We start from the raw sequence: 25,703 nt of genomic DNA, 5'->3' as shown, positions 1-25,703 counted from the left end.
TAATTTTTAAGTTCATCAAATTATGTGCCTTCTGACTGAAAGACAAGAAAAAGGAGAGACACATACAGCTATAGCTAACACATGCTAAGAGCAGGGACACCTACATTCCTAGGAGACACAGGCAATTTTCCATACACAGGAAAATAAATAATAAACAATAAATCTAAATGAAAAGAATAAACCAAACATATTCTCATAGCTTTCTATGTTTAATTAAGAGGGTTTTTTTTTTTTTAATTCAGAGTTTAAGTATTTTTATGAAAGTATAGCAGGAAAAAGTGACTTAAACCTTTTCCTCAGAGTATATGGAAGGCTTCAAGGGGAAATAGGCATTCCTAAGATCTACACATATCAAAATTACTATTAGAGTTTACTAGACAGTGGTTTTGTTGTTTCTTCAAAATAAACTGTGCTAGCAGGCAGAGAACTAAGTGGCATTTGTACCTTGTCACAACTGTAATCCTAGGAGAGAGTGTTTCTTACTGCTACAATACAGAACTGAGCACATATGACCTCTATGCTGGCACCTGTATGTAGTGAGCAGCATCACATCCAGGTGTGTATCTAAGCACCTGGAGAGGCTGCTCAGTGTTTCTGCTGAAAAAGCATCACCTAATGTTCTCCAGACAACAACATTATTTTCCACATGGATTTACACATTTATGCCAAGAGGTCCAAAAAACAGTATTTAGAAAGTATAGCTAAATTCTGATCAGAAACTTTATATAATTTCACTTATACATAACCACAGTATATAAACAATCATATAACACTTCAGTTGTGAAAATAAATTATTGGCACTAAGCTAATTATGTGAAATAATATAATAATAAATAATAATTAAAGAACATACCCTTTCTTTTCATTAGTTAAAAAGAAAAGAAAAACCCAAGGACAGAATTTGGTCTAACACAGCAATAGATGAAAATGTGTAATTTTGGGAAGGCGTGCAGATTTCAGAAAAGCCCCAGAAATCCTAGTAGTGAAAGGTAATGAGGATTTACAGTTTCTTCCCATGGGCACATGGCACAGAAGATGGTGTCCACAAGTCACATAAGATTCCAAGTTTTCCTTTCCTCACCTATAAAGTAGGAATAATATGTTTGCCTATACCTCACAAGATGAAGTAATTAACACACACACAAAGAATTTTATACAGTGCCAAGCAACATTAAACAACAACTACCCTTCTTACTAATGCTGCTTCTTTTAGGATCACCAACACCCAGAGTTTAAACGGTCAATTAAAAATAAACTTAATGTCCACCCCCTAGAGCGGGAGTAGGTAAACTACAGTTTGCAAGACAAGTAAGTCCAACCCCCTACTTTTGTTTGGCATGCTTGCTAGAGGTGGTTTACACTGTGTGTGATACACATGTTGGGGGGAGGGGTTGCACATGTGTGCAGGTGTATGTCAAAGCCAAAACTGAATACTGGGTGTCTCCCTGATTGCTCTCCACTTTATTTATGGGTCAAAGTCTCTTGGTGAACCTTGGGCTCGCCAATTCTGGATAGTCTCCCTAGCCAGCTTGTTCTGGGGATCCCATCTCTACCTCCCAAATGCTGTTGTTACACCTGTCTGGCTTTTATGTGGGAAATGGGATAGTCTTCACACTTGTGCTGCAATCACTTTTATCCACTAAACCATCTCTCTTGTCCCAACAGCCCTATTTTTAATATGAATAAAGTTTAAAATATACTGTATGAAAATGTTATAACACAACCTATTTGTTTTATTCTAACAAAACATTTTTTATAAACTTTTGCTTCCTATATGTTCTTGACAACAGCACATTTCCACTTAACAGAGCAGTTATAAGCAAAATCATCTTAAACATAACTACCTTTGCATCTGAATACCACTACTGGTGTCTACTAAGAAATGCTGACGTAAACGATGAGACCTAACAAGGGGTAAATATGAATGTAAAGAAAAACATAGAACATATGCACACCCAGAGATCTACAGGAGGGAAAAACAGGAGGGAGAAGACATCCCAGGAGTCATAAGCAGCACAAAACCACAGCAAAGACGCTAACAGCAAGAGTGAAGCACATGCAGCAGAAGTCACAGCAACACAGGGAGAAACAGTAACCTCTCCAATTACTCTTCTCAACCTCCTTCTCCAGAAAGCCTAGCTTGAGTCTGAGGACACTTGCTAGGGAACAGATTTCAACATTTTATTAGGAATTTATCAAGGTCTACTTCACAGATACGTGTTACTTGAATATTAAAGAAGCAAAAACCACAGGACCTGTATTGTAACAGTGGAGATAAAACTGCAAGAAGATCAAACTAGTCAGAAAATTTCAAGGAAAAGCACAAGGCCAGTGAAGGAAAATTCTGTCAGCAGAAAGGAAAGCAAAGGAATCCACATTCCTACTTAAGGAGGAGGACTGTAGCTTGGCAGCCAAAAGAAAAATAATAAGGGCTTGAAATACCAGGAGGTGAAGTGGAAAGATATCATCAAATAAGGATGACTAAAAACACAAGCAGACAGCCTTAATAAATGCAAGAGATAGCAAGCAACAACAGTTATAAACACATCCCTAAGTAAACTTGGGCTACTCTCCCACAGTAGTTCACCATCAGAATCAACAAGCAGTTGGGTCCATGGAAGTACAGAAACTGTCAGAGCTAATGGGGCAAAAAAGCAAAATAGTTCACATTTGCTAGTATATTACTAAGCATGAGAATGAAATACCGGTAAGAAATTCCTATCTGTAGACAAGAAAATGAAACCAGGAGGAAGCTGCCAAGTCAGGAAAACAGGCGAAACTAGAGAAACTAGCCTAGCTACAATTAAAGAGAAAGAAAAGTATTCAAGATGCATAGAAACTACAGGAATGTGTTTCTGTGTTATTTTCATTAGTCACATTCTCATGACTGGATAACCATAGAAACATAGATAATGACAGAAGTAAAACATAAAGTCTAAATGAATTTTCTATCCTTAAACACAGAAAAAGAATTATCCCAAAAAATCCATAGTAAGCCTGGAGTCCTACCAAGCTGTGGTCAAGTCACTGTTTTAAGACTCTACAAAGAAGTACTCAGTGGATTTAGAAATTAGAAAAATCCTATAACATTACACAAATATTCATACAGAAATTGATATAAAAAGATACGACATTGTTGTCCTTTCAGCAAGCCACAGACATAAGACATTGTAATTAAGCAGAATGGTTGATACCAAAACTTAGATTTCCAGTTCAAGTGGATTTGGTTGACTCACAGTTCAAAAAGAATCAGTTGTTTTATACCAACAGAGTATGACTGGCCTGTGCTGACAACTGCTATACCATACAGACCCATTATTTACTAAATGGAGACTTTACTTATTAAACTCTGGTTGTTTAAGCTGAATAAGCTTAGGAAAGAAAACAGCCCAGGCTACACTTGTCTCCATATAGTTAGAAGGATTCCTAAGCCTTTGCAAAGACCACCTGATATAAAACGTGAGTACTTACTTATATCATCTTCATGATAAATAACAGAGTGAAACGGCAGGATTCGGTCTTTAATATATCTCTCTGCTGGCTCAATATAAAATGTGCCACCACGAGTCTGGATGAAACCTTCAAATCTTCCATCAATGACAGACCCATGACTAAAGCTTCCTTCTTCACCTATTGATGAAAGCAACAAATTCTTGAAATTTTAACTTGCACATTTTCCTTCAAAAAAAAAAAAAGCCATTCTTTGTTTGTTTGTTTGTTTGTTTTATAAATATCCTGAGTACAAATGTACTGGGAAATTAATTTTCACATAAAATTTGAGGTATGAATAGCAATCAGTATTTAATTAAAACAGATAGACAATTACTTACACAACAATGAAAATGAAACATCTGTCATACTGACAGTCATGTGCCTAGCATCTAGCACATGCAGATAGTGGTAATTCAATAATCATTACATTAACTTACACTTTTAAAAAGCAAACAGATCCTCTAATAAACTATGTATTTCCAGAATAAAGATACTCAAAGTACCTTTTGAAACTTTTCCTAATTTACCACAAGTGAAAAGGTCCTTTCCAACTTGACACTACAGTTTTTTGGCCTCATTGCCTCCTATAGATCTTACATTTGTCTGGACAAAGAAGCCAGATGTAGTGTCTCATGACTATAGTACCAGTGCTCAGGAACCTGAGGCAAGAGGAACCTGCAATTTCAAGATGACAATGTACTACATACTGAGAATTAAGCCAGCCTGGAAGATGAGTCACATTTTGTCTTTAAATTAAAAACAAAAAAGGTATTGGAGCCGGGCAGTGGTGGCGCACATCTTTAATCCCAGCATTCAGGAGGCAGAGGCAGGCAGATCTCTGTGAGTTCAAGGCCAGCCTGGGCTACAGAGTAAGTAAGTTCCAGGAAAGGCGCAAAGCTACACAGAGAAACCTTGTCTCAAGGGGGAAAAAAAAAAGGCACTGGACAGATTTGTAATACTATCTCACTATTCTCTAATGAGAGAAATAACAGCAAAAAGGGGAGTATTTTTAGTTCTATTTAAATATAGTCACAAACTCTAAGCATAGAGTTTTGCTTTGCTGCACTTTGTTTGCTCTGAGGGTTCTGAGTCCAGGAGCTCCCACGTGCTAGGCAAGCATTCTACCTCTGAGCCATGTCTACAGCACCACCAGCCATTCTGGTTTCGTTTAGAGATAGCATCTTGGTGATGCTGCTTAGCTTGGCCTCAGCCTCCCCCTACTTCAACCTCCCAAGTAGCTGAGACTGCAGGCTCGTGCCTTTAAAGAGGAGATTTAAAGTTAAGTTGATCAAAGCTGGGTATGAGACTGGGACAGAACTTGAAATCAGCCTGAACACTATTCATAAGGCTTTTGTCTTCAATAACAACAAAACCCAAAATTTTACTGTTTAAAAATTCATCTCTCACTAAAAAAAAATTTCCCTGGGCTCAATCCCAAGCTTACAGGGAGAGGAGGGAGAGAAAAGGAAGGAAGGGAAGACAGCTGAAAGGAAAGAGAGAGGAGAGGAAAGTAGAGAAGAGGGAAGAGCAGAAAAAGGAAGGGAGGGGAGGGAAGGAAGAGGAAGCGGAAGGGCAGTGGAGAATGGAGAGAGAGAGAAATGGAAGACAAGACTGGACTCAACTCACAGGCTCTTCTTTAGTTTTGAGTGCATGCTAAGTATATACTCCACCCACGTGAAATACCCAAGACCCAGTCTTTCACAATTTCTAAGTTACAGATTAACATTAGTTGATTTTCAATTAATCACAAACTGAAAATAAGATCTATATTTTGTTTTGTTTTGTGTTTTGTTTGAGAATGTCTTGCTATGTAGACCTGGCTGGTCCTGGACTCATGCTCATCTTGCCTATGCTTCCAGAGTACCAGAATCACAGGTGTGTGCCATCAAATCCACCCCATCTTTCTCTACAAACTTACTTATATTTTTACTCTTTATGACCATCACCTACCAAAAAGGGCAGTTTGCCCAGTAAGACAAGCGATGAAGAAAAGAGGAGAACACTAAAAACAGCCAGAAAATACTTTCCTTTGGCTACAATTAAAAAACTGAAAAAAAAAAACAACATAAAATTCAGTAACTTGGGTTAGTTTATAGGTAAGTTAAATATAAAAATGCCTCATTTACGCTGGGTGGTGGTGGCACACACCTTTAATCCCAGAACTCGGGAGGCAGAGGCAGGTGGATCTTTGTGAGTTCGAGGCCAGCCTGGTCTAGAGAGCGAGATCCAGGAAAGGTGCAAAGCTACACAGAGAAACCCTGTCTCGAAAAAAACAAAAACAAAAACAAAAAAAAAAACCAAAAAAAGCCTCATTTATCTAGTATAATAAAAAATTAAAAGCTCTTCTTTAAGCATTTAATTTTTCAAAATGTTATGATTTTGAGCAAAAAAAAAACTCATTTACTGGAGGAAATTTTTGACCACTCTGACGTAATAACTGAGGACTGTCTTTAGTAATTATTAATGTAGAGTTATAATAGCCTAGCAGACTGAATTATGTTAGCCTCTTTATGACCTCCCTGTCTGTTTGTCCCACTTTGCTGCCAGATGAACTTCCTGTTGGGCTAAGTATGTACCTGTGCCTCCCAGCAACTTTTTAAACTGGTAAGAGCTATTTGTTGCAAGTGTCAAGAAAAACACATGGATTTTAGGAAGGAAGGGCCTGGGAAATTTTTCTTAGGTGACTTTGTTAGATTGTTTCGGGCTAAAATGATCTCTACTGCCAGTTTCCTTTCAGGTTTTTCCAATTTTTTTCTTCTCTTTCTTTTGTTCTTTCTTTCTTTCTTTTCTTAATAAACTCGGAAGTCACGCTAATTTCTTCCTTGGAAAATTAGAATGTTCTAAAAATCATTAAAAATTTTTGAAAAGTCTGAATGTGGGGGTACATGCTTGCAATCCTATCCTTAGGAAGCAGAGGTATATGGATTGCTAATTCCAGGCTAGCCTACACTACAGAGCAAAATATTGTCTCAAAAACAAACAAACAAGAGGCTAAAACAATTGGAAACTCTTACCACTTGGAAGCACCAAGAGTCAAAGTGTTATAGATTTCAGAAGTGGCACATCACATAATTCACTATTAAACATCATGTAAAGTGAGTCCATAGATGACTTCATTTTCAAAGATCATTGCCCTAGATAATCTGCTCTACCTCCTCAGGTTTTGTTTTGAAAGCAGAAAAAAATTCATTAATTTAACTAAACTAATTAATTAAATTTAAAAACCCCACAAAATTCCCTACATGCCTGGGGCATGGGCATATCGGGCTCCAAGGCAGGCATGACAGGTGACTACACAGAGCTCTCATCTCTTCTGGGGCTTGCGCCTCTGATGCACTGGTAGGCCAGTCTACAGCGGGCTGGGTAGGAAGATGTACATTGACAGCCAGGGCCATCTTGGGTTTCCTCTGGTTTTGTTTTAACAAAGTTGGAAATCCATTAAGATAAGTTTTAACAGGGTTTATTAGAGCAAGGGGCATTAAGAACAGAAGTACTTAGGGAAAGGACAGTATGGGTTTCTCAGGGGACAGAGTCCCCCAGACTACCTTGTGATTAAGTACTGCAGTGACAGCCACCTGGAATCAGATGCCAATCTCTTCTTCCCTTTCTCCTCAGTGCATGACTCCTGTCCAGAATTCATCCCGAGGTACAAAGTTGAACAAGGGACTAGAGAGCCAGTGGACTGCTTTCTCAGTCTTTTCTAGATCTCTAGGGAAAAGGTCCCTGGCCAACAGATTGGCAACCTTGATTCTTAAGGTTCTGAGACTCTTCTAAAATTCTTGACACTCTAGAGTCAAATAACAAGACATTCTTTCTCTGCCACTTTCTTCCCTCTCCTCAGGATTTACGCAACCTTTTCTGAAATATCTGCCTATATTTATAATATATACTCCCTTTTGTAGAAAAAAACATCAAATGTCAGATAAAAGTCCAACTTACCATAAATATGTCCAGTGTAAATATGAGAGGTATCATAATCAAGTACTTTATTTGATGTTTCTACTTTAAATTCATCACTAAAAAGGGAAGTGTCCCTCTTCATTCGTAAGTTGAACTGTCTGCAAATTGGGACAGAAAAAGAAGTTAAAAGGATCCAAATTTTAAATGATTTCTTTTAGTATTACAAAAACAGTACACAAAACAAGGAATGTGTCACACAATTTGTGTATTTGGGGAAAAAAATTTAGGTAGGTAGGTAGGTAGATAGACAGACAGACAGACAGATAGTGTGTGTGAGTGTAAGTCCCACCAGGACAGGTGGGACTATAAAAATAAAACTAAATTGAATTATAAATTCTGACTATCTTGTGAAACTGTTTTAAGGATCAGAGATTATAACATAAAGTCAGCACAATGCTTGAGCTGCAGGAAATGTGGATAAATGGCAACAACTTAACTATCATTACTAAACTCTTCCATAATTGCTACAGAAGTATGCACACACCAGAATCTCTACTCCATGATCTTTATAACGAAAGTGTGCTGTTACAACTTATCTTCTCAAGCATGTTTTGAATAGTAGAAGAGGAAGGAATCTTGTTTAAAACACATCACAAATTTGCACCACAGTCATTATACTCATCTGTGACACGAATAAATTGGTATAATATCTGCTTAGGAAAACTGATCAAAAGAATCAGTGGCAGTGGCAGTGGCTTCTAGCACAAGAATTCCTCTTCTAGAATTCTTATGCATGCTTGCACATAATGAAATGACCTCCAGTACAATAGATTGCAAAATGGCCTTTATCTCCATTTCCTGTGACAAAGCCCTTAAAACTCTGGGATCTCCTGAATGATAGGAGTGTCCTCATTCCTATTAAAGAGACCAATTCTAATCACACCAAAGTCTATAAAGAGATGACTGAACATGGGACCCCCATACAGCCTTAGGATGGGTTGATCAGGGACTGTTTAACGTTTTTATAGAGTTCAAAATTCATTTTACAATCCCTGATCTTTGGAGATGGAATTTCAGCCCTTAGTCACTTGGTCTTTCTGATGATCAGCCCAACTTGAAGCTGTCTTAAGGGTCCCATGTTTAGTCATTTCATTATCATAGACAGTGAAATCTGGTGAGCATCCACAGGTGGTTAGCACATGGAAGTGGTGCAGAGGTGAGACATAAAGGGCATGGAAGCTCGGTGCTCCCATCTGTCCTTTGCATCTCTTCCATTTAGCTGTTCCCAAGTTGTATCCTTTAAAATAAACTGGTATTAGTAAGTAAACTGTAGGGCTCAGGGTATGGCTAAAAGGTAAAATGTTTGCTTATCATGCTTAAGGGATATATGGATTTGTTCCCTGCACCAATGAAAATAAGTAAAATATTGTATGAGTGTGGGGGAAAGAAACACATATTCACTGCTGGTGCAAGTACAAACTGATATAGTCACTATGGAAATCAGTGTGGCAGTTCCTCTGGAAGCTGGGAATCAATCTACCTCAAAATCCAGCTATACCACTCTAGAGCATATACCCAAAGGACTCTGTATCCCACTACAGAGATACTTGCTCATCCATGTTCATTACTGCTCTATTCATAATATCCAGAAAGTAGAAATAGCTTAGATGTCCTTCAACTGATGAATGAATAATGAAAATGTAGTACATTTATACAATGGATTTTATTCAGTCATTAAGAAAAATTTAATTGTGAAATCTGCAGATAAATGGATGGAGCTAGAAAAAAAAATCATCCTAAGTGAGGTAACCCAAACTGAAAAAGACAAATATTGTATATTTTCTCTTACATGTCTATATTAACTTTTAAGCTTTCAATATATGTGCTACAATCCAAAAAACCACAGAGGTTAGGTACCCAGTAAGGGACTAATAGGGAGGAGAGGGTCTCAAAGAAGAGGAAATAGAATACAGTGTTATGGAGGGACAAGGGGGAAAGTAGAATGGAAAGGTTAAATAGGGAAGGGGATGGGAGAGAAGGGTAAAGAAGGGAAATTGGTGAAGATAACTAACAACAAAGACCACTGAAAAACCATATGGAATCCTGTTACTATAAAAGCTTCTTAAAATACATTCATATATGAGTCACCAAATAAGGGAGACAATGCCCCAACTAGACATCTTATGCTATCAGTAAAGCCTCCAGTGCCAGGAATGGGTTGCCTCTTGTTGAGTCGTTGGCCAAAAGGGCCCCACAGAAACCCCCAAACCTCATAGGCTATTGCCAAGACTGTTGGCAACCTGATGGTAAGGCTTTATTGATGAAGACAACACTTACTTACATCAATGAACAAGGAGACAACAAGCTAGTGCCTAACTAGAAGCTTTACCTCTACTGACTGGCATTCATGGTACTGGAAGGTATTCTGCAGGTTATCAAAGGAGAAAGGTAATCATCAACATCACCCAGCTACAAACCCTGTGACCTACAACAGTGACCTGCCTGCAAGACAGAGTGGTGCAATATTGGCACATATATTATTGGAGTAACCAACCACTTTCTGATTGGATTTAAAGCCCAGTCCATGAGATGTAACCCATACCTGGCACTGCTAAAATGGCCAAAAACCTGAGACTAGATAGGTCACAGGCCTAGGGGAAAACCTACCAGCATCATTTTGCTAAAGGAATAGCAATAAAATGACTCCTAATGATATACTGCTATACCCATAGATCAGAGCCTTGCTTAATCATCATTAGAGAAACATCTTCTTGCAGTAGATGAGAGTTAACAGAGACCCACAACTGAACAATATGCACGAAGACTCTGGAGTACTCAGTCCTAAATGGGATGTTTTCATCAAACCCATCTACCCAAGGCTCAAGGATCTATGCAAAAGAGGACATGGAAAGATTTTAAAGAGCCAGAAGTAATGGAAGAGTCCAGTGAAATTCTATCTTCCAGACATAACAGGACTGATGCACATATGAACTCAGAGCAACCTGTGGTGGCATGCACAAGACAAGCACAGCTCAAGTCAAACAGTGTCCCAGCAGTGAGAGGGGAAAGTGGAATGATAGGATAAAAGGCAGATTTTTTTTAACCTACTCAGAAAGAAAGAGAGAATATGTATATAATAAGATAAAAGGTAGATTACTGAATCTACTTTTAAAAAGGAACTACTTATTTTAAATAGAACAAGTAATGAAATTTTTTGTCTGAATTTGTCAAATGTTAATGGACTGGACACTGTTAATGTATACAATGGAGTTTTTTGTCTGAATCTGTCAAATGTTAATGGACTAGACATTGTTAATGTAATTCTTGACTGTATATATTGTACATACTTCTTGTATATACTTTTTCTTATATTAGTTATAACTTTTTTATTTTAAACAAAAAAAGGGGAAGTGTGGTTGATATATTGTGCACCCCGATAAACTTATCTGGGGGTCAGAGAACTGAACAGCCACTATATTAAACATATAGGTCAGGCAGTGGTAGCACATGCCTTTAATCCTGGCATTCCGGAGGCAGAGATCCATCCAGATCTCTGTGAGTTCAAGGCCACACTAGAAAGAGCCAAGCATGGTGACACACACCTTTAACCTCAGCACTTGAGATCTCATGTCTTGCTTGGGAAAAACACATGCCTTTAATCCCAGGAAGTGATGGCAGGAAGCAGAAAGTCATATAAGGTGTGAGAACCAGGAACTAGAGGCTTTTAAGCTTTTAGGCTTTTAGCAGTAGTTCAGCTAAGATCCATTTGGATGAGGACTCAGAGGCTTCCAGTTTGAGGCCAGTTTGAGGAAATAGGATCGGCTGAGAAGTTGGTGAGATGAGGTTAGCTGTGGCTTGTTCTGTCTCTCTGATCTTTCAGAATTTACCCCAATAGCTGGCACTGAGGTTTTTTTTATTAATAAGACCGTTTAAGATTCATGTTAGATATACACAATGGAATACTACTCAGCAGAGAAAAACAATGACATCATGAGGTTTACAGACAAATGGATGGATCTAGAAAAAATCATCCTGAGTGAGGTAACCCAGACTCAGAAAGACAAACATGGTATGTACTCACTCATAGGAAGATACTAGATGTGGAACGGGGATGAATGGACTGCTACTCACATCACCAGGGAGGCTACCTGGAAAACAGGACCCCAGGAAAGACACAGGGATCGCCCAATGACAGAGAAATGGAATGAGATCTACATGAACAGCCTGGACATGAGTGGGGGTAGTGAAGGGCGAGGGTCGAGGGAGGGAGAGCTTGGGGGAGCGGGAGATCCCAGCTGGATCAACAACAGAGAGGGAGAACAAGGAGTAGGAGACAATGGTAAATGAAGACCACATGAGAATAGGAAGAAGCAAAGTGCTAGAGAGGCCCACAGAAATCCACAAAGATACCCACACAACAGACTGCTGGCAATGGTCGAGAGACAGCCCGAACTGACCTACTCTGGTGATGGGATGGCCAAACACCCTAATTGTCGTGCTAGAAACCTCATCCAATTACTGAGGGATCTGGATGCAGAGATCCATGGTTAGGCCCCGGGTGGATCTCTGGGAGTCCAATTAGCGAGAATGAGGAGGGTTTATATGAGCGAGAATTGTTGAGACCAAGGTTGGATAAAGCACAGGGACAAATAGCCAAACGAATGGAAGCACATGAACTATGAACCAATGGCTGAGGGGTCCCCACTGGATCAGGCCCTCCGAATGGGTGAGACAGTTGATTGGCTTGATCTGTTTGGGAGGCATCCAGGCAGTGGGACCGGGTCCTGTGCTCATTGCATGAGTTGGCTGTTTGAAACCTGGGGGCCTATGCAGGATCGCTTGGCTCGGCCTGGGAGGAGGGGACTGGACCTACCTGGACTGAGTCTACCAGGTTGATCTCAGTCCGCCGGGGAGGCTTTGCCCTGGAGGAGGTGGGAGTGGGGGGTGGGCTGAGGGGAAGGTGAGGGGGGGCGGGAGGGGGGAGAACAGGGGAGTCCGTGGCTGATGTGTGGAACTGAATTGTATTGCAAAATAAAAATAAAAAAATTAAAAAAAAAAAAAAGATTCATGTTAGAGTGGACACAGGGTCCTACCAAGAAGCTATCTGCAATTGATACCCACTGTCAAAGAGAAAAATCTGTCTCATTGGGTAAATTAACCACACTTCAGGGTAGGCCTCAAACCCAGGAGTAGATGACTAACATAAAATGAACTCAATGATAATTTTGTCAATTTTTGTTTTATTTTACATTATTTATGACTTTTTTTTTGTCTTAATATACTTTTGCGTGTTTGGATTTTTGTTTTTGTGGTTTTGAGAAGTTTGTGTTTCTTGTTTTTTTCTTCCTTTTTCTTTTTTTGTTTTTTGAAAGAGTGAAAGAAAAAGAACATAAACTTGTGTGAGTTAGGGAAGTGGGGAGGATCTGGAAGATATTGGGGGAAAGAGAAAAAACATGATCAAAATACACTGTATGAAATATTTTTTAATAAAAAAAAATAAGGAAACTATTTTCTGTGATCCATTCTTGAAAATTAACTTTACAAAGAAGTGGTAAGCACTCCTTAGTTATAGCAGCTTGGTCAGATCTAAAGATTGCTCAGAATTTACCACTGTGTCTGAAGGGTTAGAAGAGGGACTTTTTTGTGGGTTTGAGCCCTTAAGCTATGAAGTCTACATTATCTCCACATAGTTATTATCAAATTGTTGAATACTCACTTGGTATCTAAAGAATAAGAAAACTGTTAATTAATACAAGAAAATATACCAAGAAGCTGGATGTGGTGGAGCATTAATCCCACCACTCAGAAGACAGAGGCAGTTATCTTTGTGAGTCTGAAGCAAGTCTGGTCTACATAGTGAGTTCCAGGACAGCCAGGGCAACATAAAGAGATCCTGCCTTAAAAATAAATAAATAAATGAATGAATGAATGAATGAATGAATGAATGAATGAATAAAAAATACCCCAAAAAGAGTATTCATTCTACTAGTCTAGAGTAAGAACAACTGACTGGAAAGAACCAATCAAGTTAAATGAACAATGGCTATCAAAAACAAACAAACAAAAACCCTGGAAAAAATCATATTCTTACATTTAATGAAACCAAAGATATTAAGTTTTTAAAGGGGGAATAAAAAATATAGAAAAGGAATGTGGTAGCTTGAATGAGAATAGCCCCCATAGACTCCTATATTTGAATACACAGTGCCCAGTTGGTGAAACTATTTGTGAAGGATTAGGAGGTGTGGCCTTATTGAAGAAAGTATGTCATTAGGTGATGATCTTTGAGATTTCAGAAGTGCACACCGCCAGGTGGTAGTTGCACATGCCTTTAATCCCAGCACTCAGGAGGCAGAGGCAGGCAGATCTCTGTGAGTTCGAGGCCAGCCTGGTCTACAAATCAAGTTCCAGGATAGGCTCCAAAGCTACAGAGAGAAACCTTGTCTCAGGACCCCCCCCCCCAAAAAAAAGAAGTGCACACAATTCCCAGTTAGCTCTTTCTGCCTCCTACTTGTGGAAAGGATGTGAACTCTCAGCTACTGCTCCTGCACTTGCCTGCCTGCTGCCATAGTCCCTGTCTCTGAAACAGTGAGGTTGCCTTAGTCATAATGTCTTATCATAGCAATATAAAAGTAACTAACACAGTAAGTATAATTTTTTAGATTTTTATTTTATTATTTTATGTATATGAATATTTTGCCTGCATGTATGTCTATGCACCACGTGTGTGCCTGATACCTGCAGAAGTCAGAGAGGGCACTGGATCCCCTAGAACTGAAATTACAGATGGTTGTGAATCACCATGTTGGTGCTGGGAATCAAACCTGGGTCCTCTGCAAGAACAAGTACTCCTACCCTGAGCCAATTTTCCAGCCAATATTATATTTTTTTTAAATAAAGAATATAAATGAATATATACATGTTTATAACCCCCTACATTTCTGCAGAGAAAATTTTCTATAAGAGACATAGTGTCAGAATGTATGCCAAATGTCCTGAAGGATATAAAAAAAAAATGAAAAGTAATGACTTAATGGTTAAGAGCACCAGCTGCCCTTCCAGAAGACCTAGATTCAATCCCTAACACCCATGTGGCAGTTCACAACCATCTGTAACTTGTCCCAAGGGGTCCCGCTGTGGATATCTTTTTGTATGCTGAGAATATGTGTTGCTCTGACTAGTTGATAAATAAAGCTGCATTGGCCTGTGGCAGGGCAGGATGGAGCCAGGCGGGAAAATCCAAGAGAGCTAGTGAAAGGAGAAAGGAGAGTCTCCAGAAATGGGCTGAGTTAAGTTGTAAAAGCTAGCTAGCCAGAAGCCTGAGCCAATAGGCCGCAGAATTTACAATTATATTAAGCCTCTGAGTGGTTATTTTTATAAGCAGCTGCGGGACCAGGACCAGACAGGACTGGAGAAACTACTGGCTACAGGGTCCTCCTCTTCAGGTCTGAGGGCACTGCATGAATATGGCATACAAACAAAACACCCAAAAACACAAAATAATGTAAGAAGAACAGGAATAAGAAGAGGAGCTGGGCGGTGGTGGCACACGCCTTTAATCCCAGCACTTGGAAGTCAGAGACAGGCAGAACTCTGTGAGTTGAAGGCCAGCCTGGTCTTCCAAGATAGGCTCCAAAGCTACAGAGAAACCCTGTCTTTAAAAAAAAAAAAAGGAAGGAAGAAAGAAAGGAAGGGAGGGAGGGGGTGGGGATGAGGGTGATGAATGAGAATAAGAAATAATAACATAAGGCACCAGACATGGTGGCCGTCTAACATCCAGGCTTGGGCTATATAGAGAAAGGCCATCACACCTGTGCCCCTGCCTCCAAACTGTAAAAATCATCAACAATATAAGAGGACAAGAGGGGGGGAGGGGGAGGGCTGAGGGAGGAAGAAAGAGAAAAAGAAACAAAGAGAGAAAGAAACAACGAGAGGAAGAAAAAGAGAGGGAGAAAGAGATGAAACTAGAAGATGAGAATTTTCTTGCATATGTATTATAACCATGTTCAAGAATTAGACCAGTGGTTCCCAACCTTCCTAATGCTGGGACCCTTCAATACAGTTCCTCATGTCATAGTGACCCCTAACTATAAAATTATTTCGTTGCTACCCCATAACTGTAATTCTGCCATTGTTATGAACCATAATGCAAATATCTGATATGCAGGATATCAGATATGTAACCCCTGTGAAAGGGTCATTCACACCCCTAAAGGGGATAAGAGCCAGATTGAGAACCGTACAATTAAAGGGTACATATTAGCATAATTAGAAGAAAACACGCTACAAGAGAAAGGCCAAAAAAAAAAAAAGCAATATTTAAAAAAAAAATTTCATGTGGTTTGAATGAGAAATGTGCCTCGCATCCTCAGCTTTTCTGGTGCTACTGTTTTGGGAGGTTATGGAATCTTTGGGTTGTAGGGTTTAGTAATTAAGGGTTGTAGTCCAGCCTAGCTTCTGGCCACCTCTCTGCTTCCTGGTCTGCAGAGGTGCCATCACTTGTCATGAGCTACTCCTGCTTATGTCTCCCCTGTCATGATGGACTATGCCCTCAGACCACAGCCCAGAGAAGTCCTTCCTCCCTTAAGCTGCTTCTCACCAGGTGTTTGGGCAGAGGAACCAGAAAAATACCTTAATAAAAGTAAAACTTCAAAGGATGGATGGCCCATGCCTTTAATCCCAGCCCTCAGGAGGCAGAGGCAAGTGGATGTCTGTGAGTTTGTGGCCAGCCTGTCCTGCAAAGCGGGTGCTGAGACAGCCAGGACTGTTACACAGAGAAACCCTGTCTCAAAAAACCACCACCACAACAAAAAAAATTTCAATAATAATAATAATAGTATTTCATGATCAATTTAGTTTATTCAAGAATAAAGTAGATTTACATTTTAAAATCAACGTAATTCACTGTATTTGAAGGGGAGAAAAACTACACAATCATTTCATTACATGCAGAAAAAAACAACTGAAACTTTCAGCACCCACTCAAAACAAAAATTTTTAGCAAACAAGGAAGAGTCAGAACTTCCTTAACCTAACAAAATATCTCCAATACAGTTTTAGTGTTAAGGACCAATGACTCTACCCCTAAGGTAGGAATAAAAAGACATTTGCACTCACCAGTTCTCTTTAACATTGAACGAAGGTCCCAGTAGCACAATAAACTCGGTGTATAAACAAAGAAATAAGCATGCTTTAATTTGTAGATGACAGAAAAATCACCTACCTATGTAGACAATCCTAAGGAATCTACTGGAATAGTGAACTAACAGAGTCACTAACACAGGACCAGAGTACCAAGACCAAAAAAACCTCCACCAGCCTGTTTTTATATCTAGCAGCAAACACAAGAGAGATGAAATTTAAGAAACAATTCCATTTAGAGGGACAGAGAAAGAGAGTATGTGTTTTATCTTTTTGTAATAATTTAACTTTATTTTTATGTGCATTGGCTTGAAGGTGTCAGATCCCCTGGAACTGGAGTTATAGACAATTATGAGCTGCCATGTGGGTGCTGGGAATTGAACCTGGGTCCTCTAGAAGAGCAGTCAGTGCTCTTAAGCGCTGCACCACCTCTCCAGCCCCGTCTGTTTTTTTAATGGGGGTTTTGTTTTACTAGACAGGGTCTCATTATATAGCCCTGGCTAACCTTACCTGCCTCTGCCTCCCAAGTGCTAGGAAATTCACACCATGCTCAACTACAATAGTATTTTTTTAAGTGTCAAATACTCTTTATTTTTTATTATACATAAACTACAGTATGTGCTTTTTGGTGGTAAAGGCAGCATCCTTGTCACAGGGAATTCTAATTAAATCAGCATTGTCAAGAATAGACAATTACTTCCTGATATTTAACTATTGCCTGTAACAGGCCAGTGAACACAAACTGAAACACAGGTGAGTCTTATTCTGAGACAGTGATAGAATTTTCCCAGTGTTTAAATATATTCATATGCCCAGTTATATAAATCTAAGTATAAAACCATTTAACACCTCCATCTTTGTGGAAAGTAGAACATTACTAATTAAATCCAATCTTATCTTGAGAAAGAAAAAGTAGTGATAGTATTTATGCAACTGGAATTGTTATTTTAAAAAAAACCATATCCACTTTACTACATACAAGTCAATTTTACTTAAATCAGGACTGTCCAGCAAAAACATTGTTAGCCATTTATAATCTGAATTTTGGTGTCTGCATTAAATTATAGTACACATTAAAAGTCATGAGACATTTGTTTTATAATAAATAAGGCAGTGGTATTGCTTGTTAGTAACCTTTTTACCATTAGGTTATTATTGTAGCTATTAGGTCTGCCCTTTCTCCTTTCTTAATCCCAGTGAAGATCATTTTGTTTCAGGGATGTACTTTTTGGGATTCTCCAAATACTCCCTCAGGGTATCCTCTCCCCAGGTGAGGCCTTTGCTCTTATTGGTATCTGTGTAAGAGAATCCAGTGGCCTAACTGGTCTTCCTCCCAAACAAGAGTATGGTGATTTGGTCCAGTCTTATATCTGCCTCCCCTTTCCATAGTATGGCACTGGACACACTTCTGAACAAACATCTTCTTGCCTTTCTCAACATCATACTTTTTTTTTTTTTTTTTGGTTTTTCGAGACAGGGTTTCTCTGTGTAGCTTTGTGCCTTTCCTGGGACTCACTTGGTAGCCCAGGCTGGCCTCGAACTCACAGAGATCCGCCTGGCTCTGCCTCCCGAGTGCTGGGATTAAAGGCGTGCGCCACCACCGCCCGGCAACATCATACATTTTTAATTCACTCTCAACTGGTCAACAAACACCACAAATGCTATGACCCAAAGGTGGTCATTCTGCTCTCTATACAATAGTATTTTTTAAAATACTTTAACAAAAGATGCATCATGTCTCTACATTGAAAGCTATTTAGAAAAAAAAAAAACTGTTGAAAGAAACTAAGACTTAAATAAATGGAGGTATCAGGTTCAGAATTTGACCACTAAACAGTTTTGTTGGGCGGGGAGTACAGTGTGGTAGAATGTGTGCTAGCACACAGTGGGCTTAGGACACGAGATCCTGAGTTCAAGACTTAGCATTCCTTCCAAAAAGCCACCAACTTTCCAAATTATTGAAAGATACAGTTTCCATCAAAATAGCAAGTTTCGCTGTAGACACTGAGAAGGCGGCTCTAACACTGATGGAAATGCAAAGGACCTAGACCAGCAAAACAATTCTGAAAAGAAAACAGAAGGCATAACCTTTCCAAACAGCCACCAACTGGGCCCAAGTGTTCAAATACATACACCTATGGAAGACATTTCTCATTCAAATCTCAACAGATTCAAAAGACATGCCTAATGTCTCCAGAAGTTCATTTCCTCTTTCTTCTTACAAAGATGCTTGAAATAGTCTCTCCATCTATATTTTCTTTCCATTACTATTGTGGGAGTGAATATAAGCAATGCACATGATGTGTATATGCAAAGGCTTTAACAAAAACATTGTTTTAAAAACGAAAAGGCAAGTTGCCAATATGAACATCAAATACTGTTTGATTATTAAGTTTACTTTTACTAGTATGTTTATTACATTTTCTATCATTTATTTTTGTGAGTGTGTGTGTGTGCGTGTGTATGCGTATGTATGCGCGCGAACATGTGCCACAGTACACATGTGGGTGTCAGAAGACATTTTTAAGAGTCTGTTCTCTCCTGGCTTCAACTGCAGGGACTGAACTCAGGCCACCAGGGTTGGCAGCAAGTGTCTTTACTGAGCCATCTCACTCTCCCAATAGCATATTTTTTTGAAACAGAAAAGTCCTTCTTCAAATCACCTTTTAGAAGCTCAATATGCATCACATACACATACATAAATAATAAGCAGAACAGTTTTGCAGAAGTAGAAGATAGAATCAGCTCTGTGCACCCCAGGCATCATCCACAGGAATTCTAGGGCTCTACAGGCTGAAAACAAAGACAAAAATTACCACAAATTAAGCAGAAAACACTTAAGTTTAATAATTTCACAAACCAAAGAGAAGAGTAACATGAATATCACACAAATAAAATCAGAGTCTGAACTTGAACCAGTCATCTCTAGCTAGCCAATGACCTTCTCACCATACCAAGTTATAGTTCCCCTGCTTCGTATATATAAGTGAGCCCTAACTGGCAGAATGTAGGCCTTCTGGTAAAAGCCAAAAATCAAAGGACTGACTGAAAAACCATAACCAATGATGGAAAATTTGAAAAGAATGTATCAATAGCAGGAACCTAAAAGAAGTAAAACAGGCTCTATAATCTATGTCTCAGAATGTCATCCACTACCAATTTGGGCAAAATGACCACCAAGGCTTCAAGATAAAGAAAATGAAAGCGTCACTCAGACTGACAGGTGAGATTAAACTATTTGTGAAACTTTAAAAACAAACAAACAAAAAACAGTTCGGAGTCAAATATGTAGGCATTTGTCCTTTAGCAGGGACAAGCAAAGTATGTTTGTACTTCACACTGTAAGGAAAGAATTATCCAAACCAAAAGTAACTGGGTCCCTGCAATCAACACAGAATTAATAAAGATAGTTCCTCCAAGATGGGCCCATTAGGCTTGCACAACCAAACTCTTGAATTCGATCCCCAGAATCCATGTAAAAGGAAAAGGCTGGGCCTGAGGGTACATGCTTGTGATCCTAGCACTGGGAAGCAGAGACAGGAGGATCCCTTGGGCTCCTTAGTCAACTAGCTTAACCTACTTGGCAAGTTCTAGACTAGTGAGTGACATGCCTCAAAAGAGGTAGGCGGAACCTGAGGAACAACATCCTGGGTTATCGTCTCTCTTCCATATTCATGCTCATACACATGGGTGTACATCAACACATGTGTGCACCTACATGCACACAAACACAAAAGAAGCATAGCCCTTATAAGACTAAGGTAAGAAGATTGTACTTGTTCCAGTTGCAGACAAGCTTATGCTACATAGTGAGTTCCAGGCTAGTCTGAGCTATATAAGTGAAACTTAAACAAAACCCCACTAAGGAGGGAGAGGCAGGACTGCAATTAATTCAAGGCCATTCCGTGCTACAGACCTTGTTTCAAAAACTAAAACTTAAAAAAAAAAAGCTGGTGAGATGGTTCAACAGGTAAGGGCTCTTAAAATACAAGTCTTACTAAAAACCTAAGTTTGATCTCCAAAGCCCATGTAAAGGTGGAAGCTCCATAAGAGTTGTCCTCTTTCCTTCTGTGGTGGTTTGAATGAAAATGGCCCACAGGCTCATGGGGGGTGGCATTATTGGCGGTGTGGCCTTGATGGAGGAAGATATGGCAAAAACAAAGCCCAAAATATAGCCAAACTAACCTACAGAGATACTACAACATAGAATGCAGAACTACAGAACCTAAACTTAAACGAGATTAAACTTGCATTTTACAAAGACCACATCAACTAAATTCCTCAGGAGATTATACCACATTCGTATTATAGAAGCCTAAAATGCATGGTAATCAAGCCATGGATACATGATAATTAAGGCAGGTCTGTATAATAGTTATAGCAGGATGCAACATGCCATTGGCTAGTATTTAAAAGGAATACAGGAAAACAGTTCCTAGTATGTTACACACTATTACATTAAGATAAGGTTTAAGAAACACAAATTATCTGAAATTATTATAACTATGTCTTACAATATGATACATCGGCCCTTTCTGTATATTCTGAATATTTCTGTATTCCTTCCTTCCTTCTTCCCCTCTCTTTCCCTCCCTCCCTTCTTTCCCTCACTATGACATTTATCTATGTAAAAACCCAAGTAAGACTCAGGCTCTGCACCTCAAGTTCACAAGGAAAGACATACACATATGGACACAATAAAAAAAGGTAATCAAATAAGGAAAAAGGAGGTGGGCGGTGGTGGTGCACGCCTTTAATCCCAGCACTCAGAAGGCAGAAGCAGGTGGATCTCTGTGAGTTCAAGGCCAGCCTAGTGTACAGAGCGAGTTCCAGGACAGGCACCAAAGTTACACAGAGAAACCCTGTCTCGAAAAACAAAAAACAAAAAACAAAAATAAATAAATAAGGAAAAAGGAACTAACATAAATAAAGCACTAAGTAAGCAATCCCATTTATCCAAATGAAGCCATTTAAGAAATCCAGAAAATGTATTATTTCTAAGCAAATTAATTTTTATATATTTTACCTTAGTACCTATTTGATACATTCTTTTAAAATGCCTTTTTTCAACAACTGTAGTAATGGCACAAATAACACTTTCCATAAACTTTCAACTTTATTTCAAGAGTAATAGCTTTTTGTAGAATTCTTAACTTTGGGCCTGGAAGCCAGGCAAGGTAGCTAACATCTGTAATTCTTGAACTCTGGAGGCTAAGGAAGGAAAACTGCCAAAAGTTCAAGGCCAGCATGGTCTATATCAGGTTCTAGGCCACCCTGAGATGCAGAGTGAGACCCTGTCTCAAAAAAACCAGGGCGGTGGTGGCGCACGCCTTTAATCCCAGCACTCGGGAGGCAGAGCCAGGCGGATCTTTGTGAGTTCGAGGCCAGCCTGGTCTACAGAGTGAGATCCAGGAAAAGGCGCAAAGCTACACAGAGAAACCCTGTCTCAAAAAACCAAAAAAAAAAAAAAAAAAACCAAAGATGTGGGTTGAATATATACCTTGGTTGTTAGTGTATTTGCCTAGCATGCACACAGCCCCAGGTTCAAGTCCCAACACTGCATAAACCAGGTGTGGTGGTATACTCCTGTAATCCTAACAATGAGGAGATGGAGACAGGAGGATCAAAACTTTGAGGTCATCTTTGGCTACATAGCAAGTTCAGTCAAGACCAGCTTAGCGTACATGAGACTGTGCCTTAAAGGAAAAGAAAAAAAGAAAGAAAAGAAAACCCCTTAGGCTTGAAAAGTTTGGTTTTGTAAGACAGGTCTCTCTACATAGCCCTGGCTGTCCTGAAACTCATTAAGCAGACCAGACTGGCCTCAAACTCACAGGGACCCACCTACCTCTGCCTCCTGAGCTAAGGGATTAAAGGAGTGTACCACCATGCCTATGCCTGGCCTGAAAACAAAAACAAAGACAAAAATCAAAAACAAAACAAAATAAAAAAAACTTTACTATTAAGCAAAGTTGAAAGTTTGTTCATATGCTTAGTTATAAAAGAAATACAAGCCAGGCGGTGGTGGCGCACGCCTTTAATCTCAGCAAACGGGAGGCAGAGGCAGGTGGATCTCTATGAGTTCGAGGCTAGCCTGGTCTACAGAGTGAGTTCCAGGAAAGGCACAAAGCTACACAGAGAAACCCTGTCTGGAAAAACAAAAAACAAAAAAAACAAAAAAAAAAACTTGAACACACAGGGGCTGAGATACTTCTCAAAATTTAAGTCATAATTGATAATTGTCTAATCATAATTTTGTGGAAGCATATTCTTTATGTGTCTGAACTAACTGTGCAATATTCAATTAAAATTCCATAATTAACTCAAGTAGACATATCTGGTTCTGAGGGACTAGGCCCTGCTTTGTGAATAAGATAAATTCTTACTGATATTGTTAAAAGGTTGAAAAAATAGGTAAGTGATCTAGCCACAATGCATATGACTGGCACATTTTACAGATGTGGCTACAGTTAACTGTAACCCCAAATCTTCATTATAGTGTACTCACTAACAAATACAAATATATAAGAGATCATTTGTGAAAATTAAACACAGGTTACTTTTTAATCCCCAAAATAATAATCTATACATAGATATATATCCTTTTGGAGGTGTTATGATATAACCAGTATTTCAATTTGTTTTGTTTTGTTTTGTATTTTTGAGACAAGGTCTTATTATGTAGACTACACTGTTCTAGAACATGAGATCTTCCTGCCTGAACCTCTCAAGTACCGGAGACAGATTACAGTCATGCACCATCATAACTGGTTTTAGTATTCCTTACAAGACTAGAAATATATCTAGTAAGAAATATATAATTTCTTACACAACTTCATCACTTTGCATTTCCTACTTCAAAGAAAAGGAGAAGTAACACCATCAAACTATCACCTCAAAAGCAAGTTCTCCCACTGTAAGTTTCTACAGTGTTGTATCTCTAAAACACCATATATAAATTTTCCTTCTTCACAATGACTTCTGCACACCCTACTGTTCTTATTAATCTATATTTATGTTTTATCTATAATCCAGGGCTTTAATGAGGTTACCTTTAACCAGCAATCAATTTACTTTTTAGATGACTACATACCTGCATGGTACTCATACAATAACTCTTTCTCACTCACATACACATAAAAGAACTAGGAATTTGGTTTGTCAAATATAAAATATGTAATTTATCTAATAAAAATCTACCTATACAACAATGTGACATCCAAACCAAAGGCAGCTAACTGAAATTCATGTTCTGCTAGTGAGGAATACAATAGTAAGTATATTTGGAAACACAGTAGTAAATTTATTTTGAGACGTTACTAAAGTTAAAAAGGAAATGATATTATTATTTGATGGTGCTAATAAAGAATGGGTAATTTTAATAACATCTAAAACTGAGTCATAAAAAATTAGTGTGGTAAACTGCTAGCCCTAAATTTTTAATGTAAAGAAACATCTTCAAATTAATCTTTTGATTAATCTATTAATATCTTTCCAAAGACCTAGATCATATGTGTAATACACCAAATAATACTGAATAACAAGGTGCTTGCCTGAAGAAAAAACAACACATATATAGAAAATAAGCTGAAGAGACAGATCAGTGGTTAAAAGCAATGGCTGCTCTTGCACAGAACCCAGATCAATTCCCAGCACCCACACAGCAGTTCACAAACACCTGTAACTCCAGTTCCAGGGGATCTGATGCCCAGGTCTGGCCTTCATGGGTACACATACATGGTACACAAACATAGAAATAGGCCAAATACTCATATACATAAAATAATGTTTAAGAAGAAAAGAAAAATAGGCAAGAAAGACATGGAAAAGAAGAGAGCACAAATCAAATGTCAATGAAACAGTGAAGAATTTAAAAGTTCAAAAGAATGGGAAAGGATGTCTAAGAGGCAGAAGTTGAGTTACACATTAAAAGATGATCAGAATGGAAAATAATTGTCACAAAGAACAAAGTGTATATGCACCTCAGGTACTCAGAAGACCATTCTGGCTAAAAAAGACACTTGAAGCTACCTTAGACTAATAGGCTATGACTAATTTGCAGAAAAAGTTCAATGGCAAATTTTAAAATGCTAAAACTTGTTAATGGAAAGCTTCAAAGCATGTAAGCTGTAAGCTGACATGAAAAAGGAAATATTTAGGGGCTGATAGAGTGTCAGCAGGTGCAAGGCTCTGGTTCCTATATCCAGCACCACAAAACAGGGTATGATGGCATTTTGGGAAGAGCCACATTGTAGCCATATACAGAATAATATTAATGAGAACAGGCTGGAAGATTAGAAATCTACTAGGAAGTAAATGCAAGTCTCAATCAAGGTTATACCAGTACAGTAAGTTCCAAGTATAATTATAGCAAGCAATATAGAATGCCTGACCAAGAGCACAAAGGGGGGAAATGAAGGTTTTAGTCATCCAGGTCTGGTTAAAATCTATCTGTGTAAGTTATTTCCTGAGTCTATGTTTCCTCCTCTGACAGTTACCTTTGTCTGAGTGTGTGTTGGTTGTTTTCTACTATCAACTTGCCACAACTGAGAACACCTCAGAGGAGAACCTCAGTGAAGGAAATGGCTAAATGAGATTGGCCTATGGGCATGTCTGTGGGGAACTGTCTGGATTATTAATTGATATAAGAGGACCCACCCACTGTGGTGATACCACCCCAGGCAGGTATTCCTGAACTATCTAAGAAAGGCAGCTGAGTGTAAGCCAGCCTACAAGCTACCTAGCGAGCAGCATCCCGCCCCCCTTCCAGCTGTACTCTTTGGCTAGGAAGTGAGTTCCTTGGTTGGAGGTAAGGGTGTGTGGAATACTAAGCAGGCCTCCCTGCTCTGACTTCTCTCAGTGATAGACTGGGGGGGTCAGTGTGGGGGGGAGACTAAACTAAGCAGTATTCAGAAGACTAATAATAAAATACACATGAAGGGCATTTGAATAACTCGGCAGATAAAGGCAATTTCTGTGGAAGGTTGACAGCCTGATGCCTGGACCCTACATAAAGGTGGAAGAAGAGAAACTATGCCACAAAGTTGTCTTCTGACCACTGCATGCACACTATTCATGTATACACTCATATACACACAACAACAACAATAACAATAATTTTTCAATAAATGCAAATAAAACACTGAGAATAGAAAAGTTATTTAATAATTAAT

General features: G+C 38.9%; 1 protein-coding gene across 3 annotated transcripts in view; it reads right to left on the bottom strand.

Moving 5' to 3' along the window:
- The window catches only part of Adam10 (ADAM metallopeptidase domain 10), a 111,773-nt gene that overhangs the window by 57,377 nt on the left and 28,693 nt on the right, over window positions 1–25,703 (bottom strand). For all 3 annotated transcript variants that reach the window (XM_052713698.1, XM_052713705.1, XM_052713713.1), the window contains 2 exons: window positions 7,432–7,550; window positions 3,472–3,630 (listed from right to left, as the gene is read on the bottom strand). In XM_052713698.1, the coding sequence (XP_052569658.1) occupies window positions 3,472–3,630; window positions 7,432–7,550 (278 nt within the window). The remainder of the gene's footprint in view (window positions 1–3,471; window positions 3,631–7,431; window positions 7,551–25,703) is intronic.

Source organism: Peromyscus californicus, unplaced genomic scaffold (genome assembly GCF_007827085.1).
Source record: "Peromyscus californicus insignis strain IS unplaced genomic scaffold, ASM782708v3 Scaffold_11__1_contigs__length_118956290, whole genome shotgun sequence".
Taxonomy (NCBI): domain Eukaryota; kingdom Metazoa; phylum Chordata; class Mammalia; order Rodentia; family Cricetidae; genus Peromyscus; species Peromyscus californicus.
This window is presented reverse-complemented; position numbering and strand designations above follow the sequence as displayed.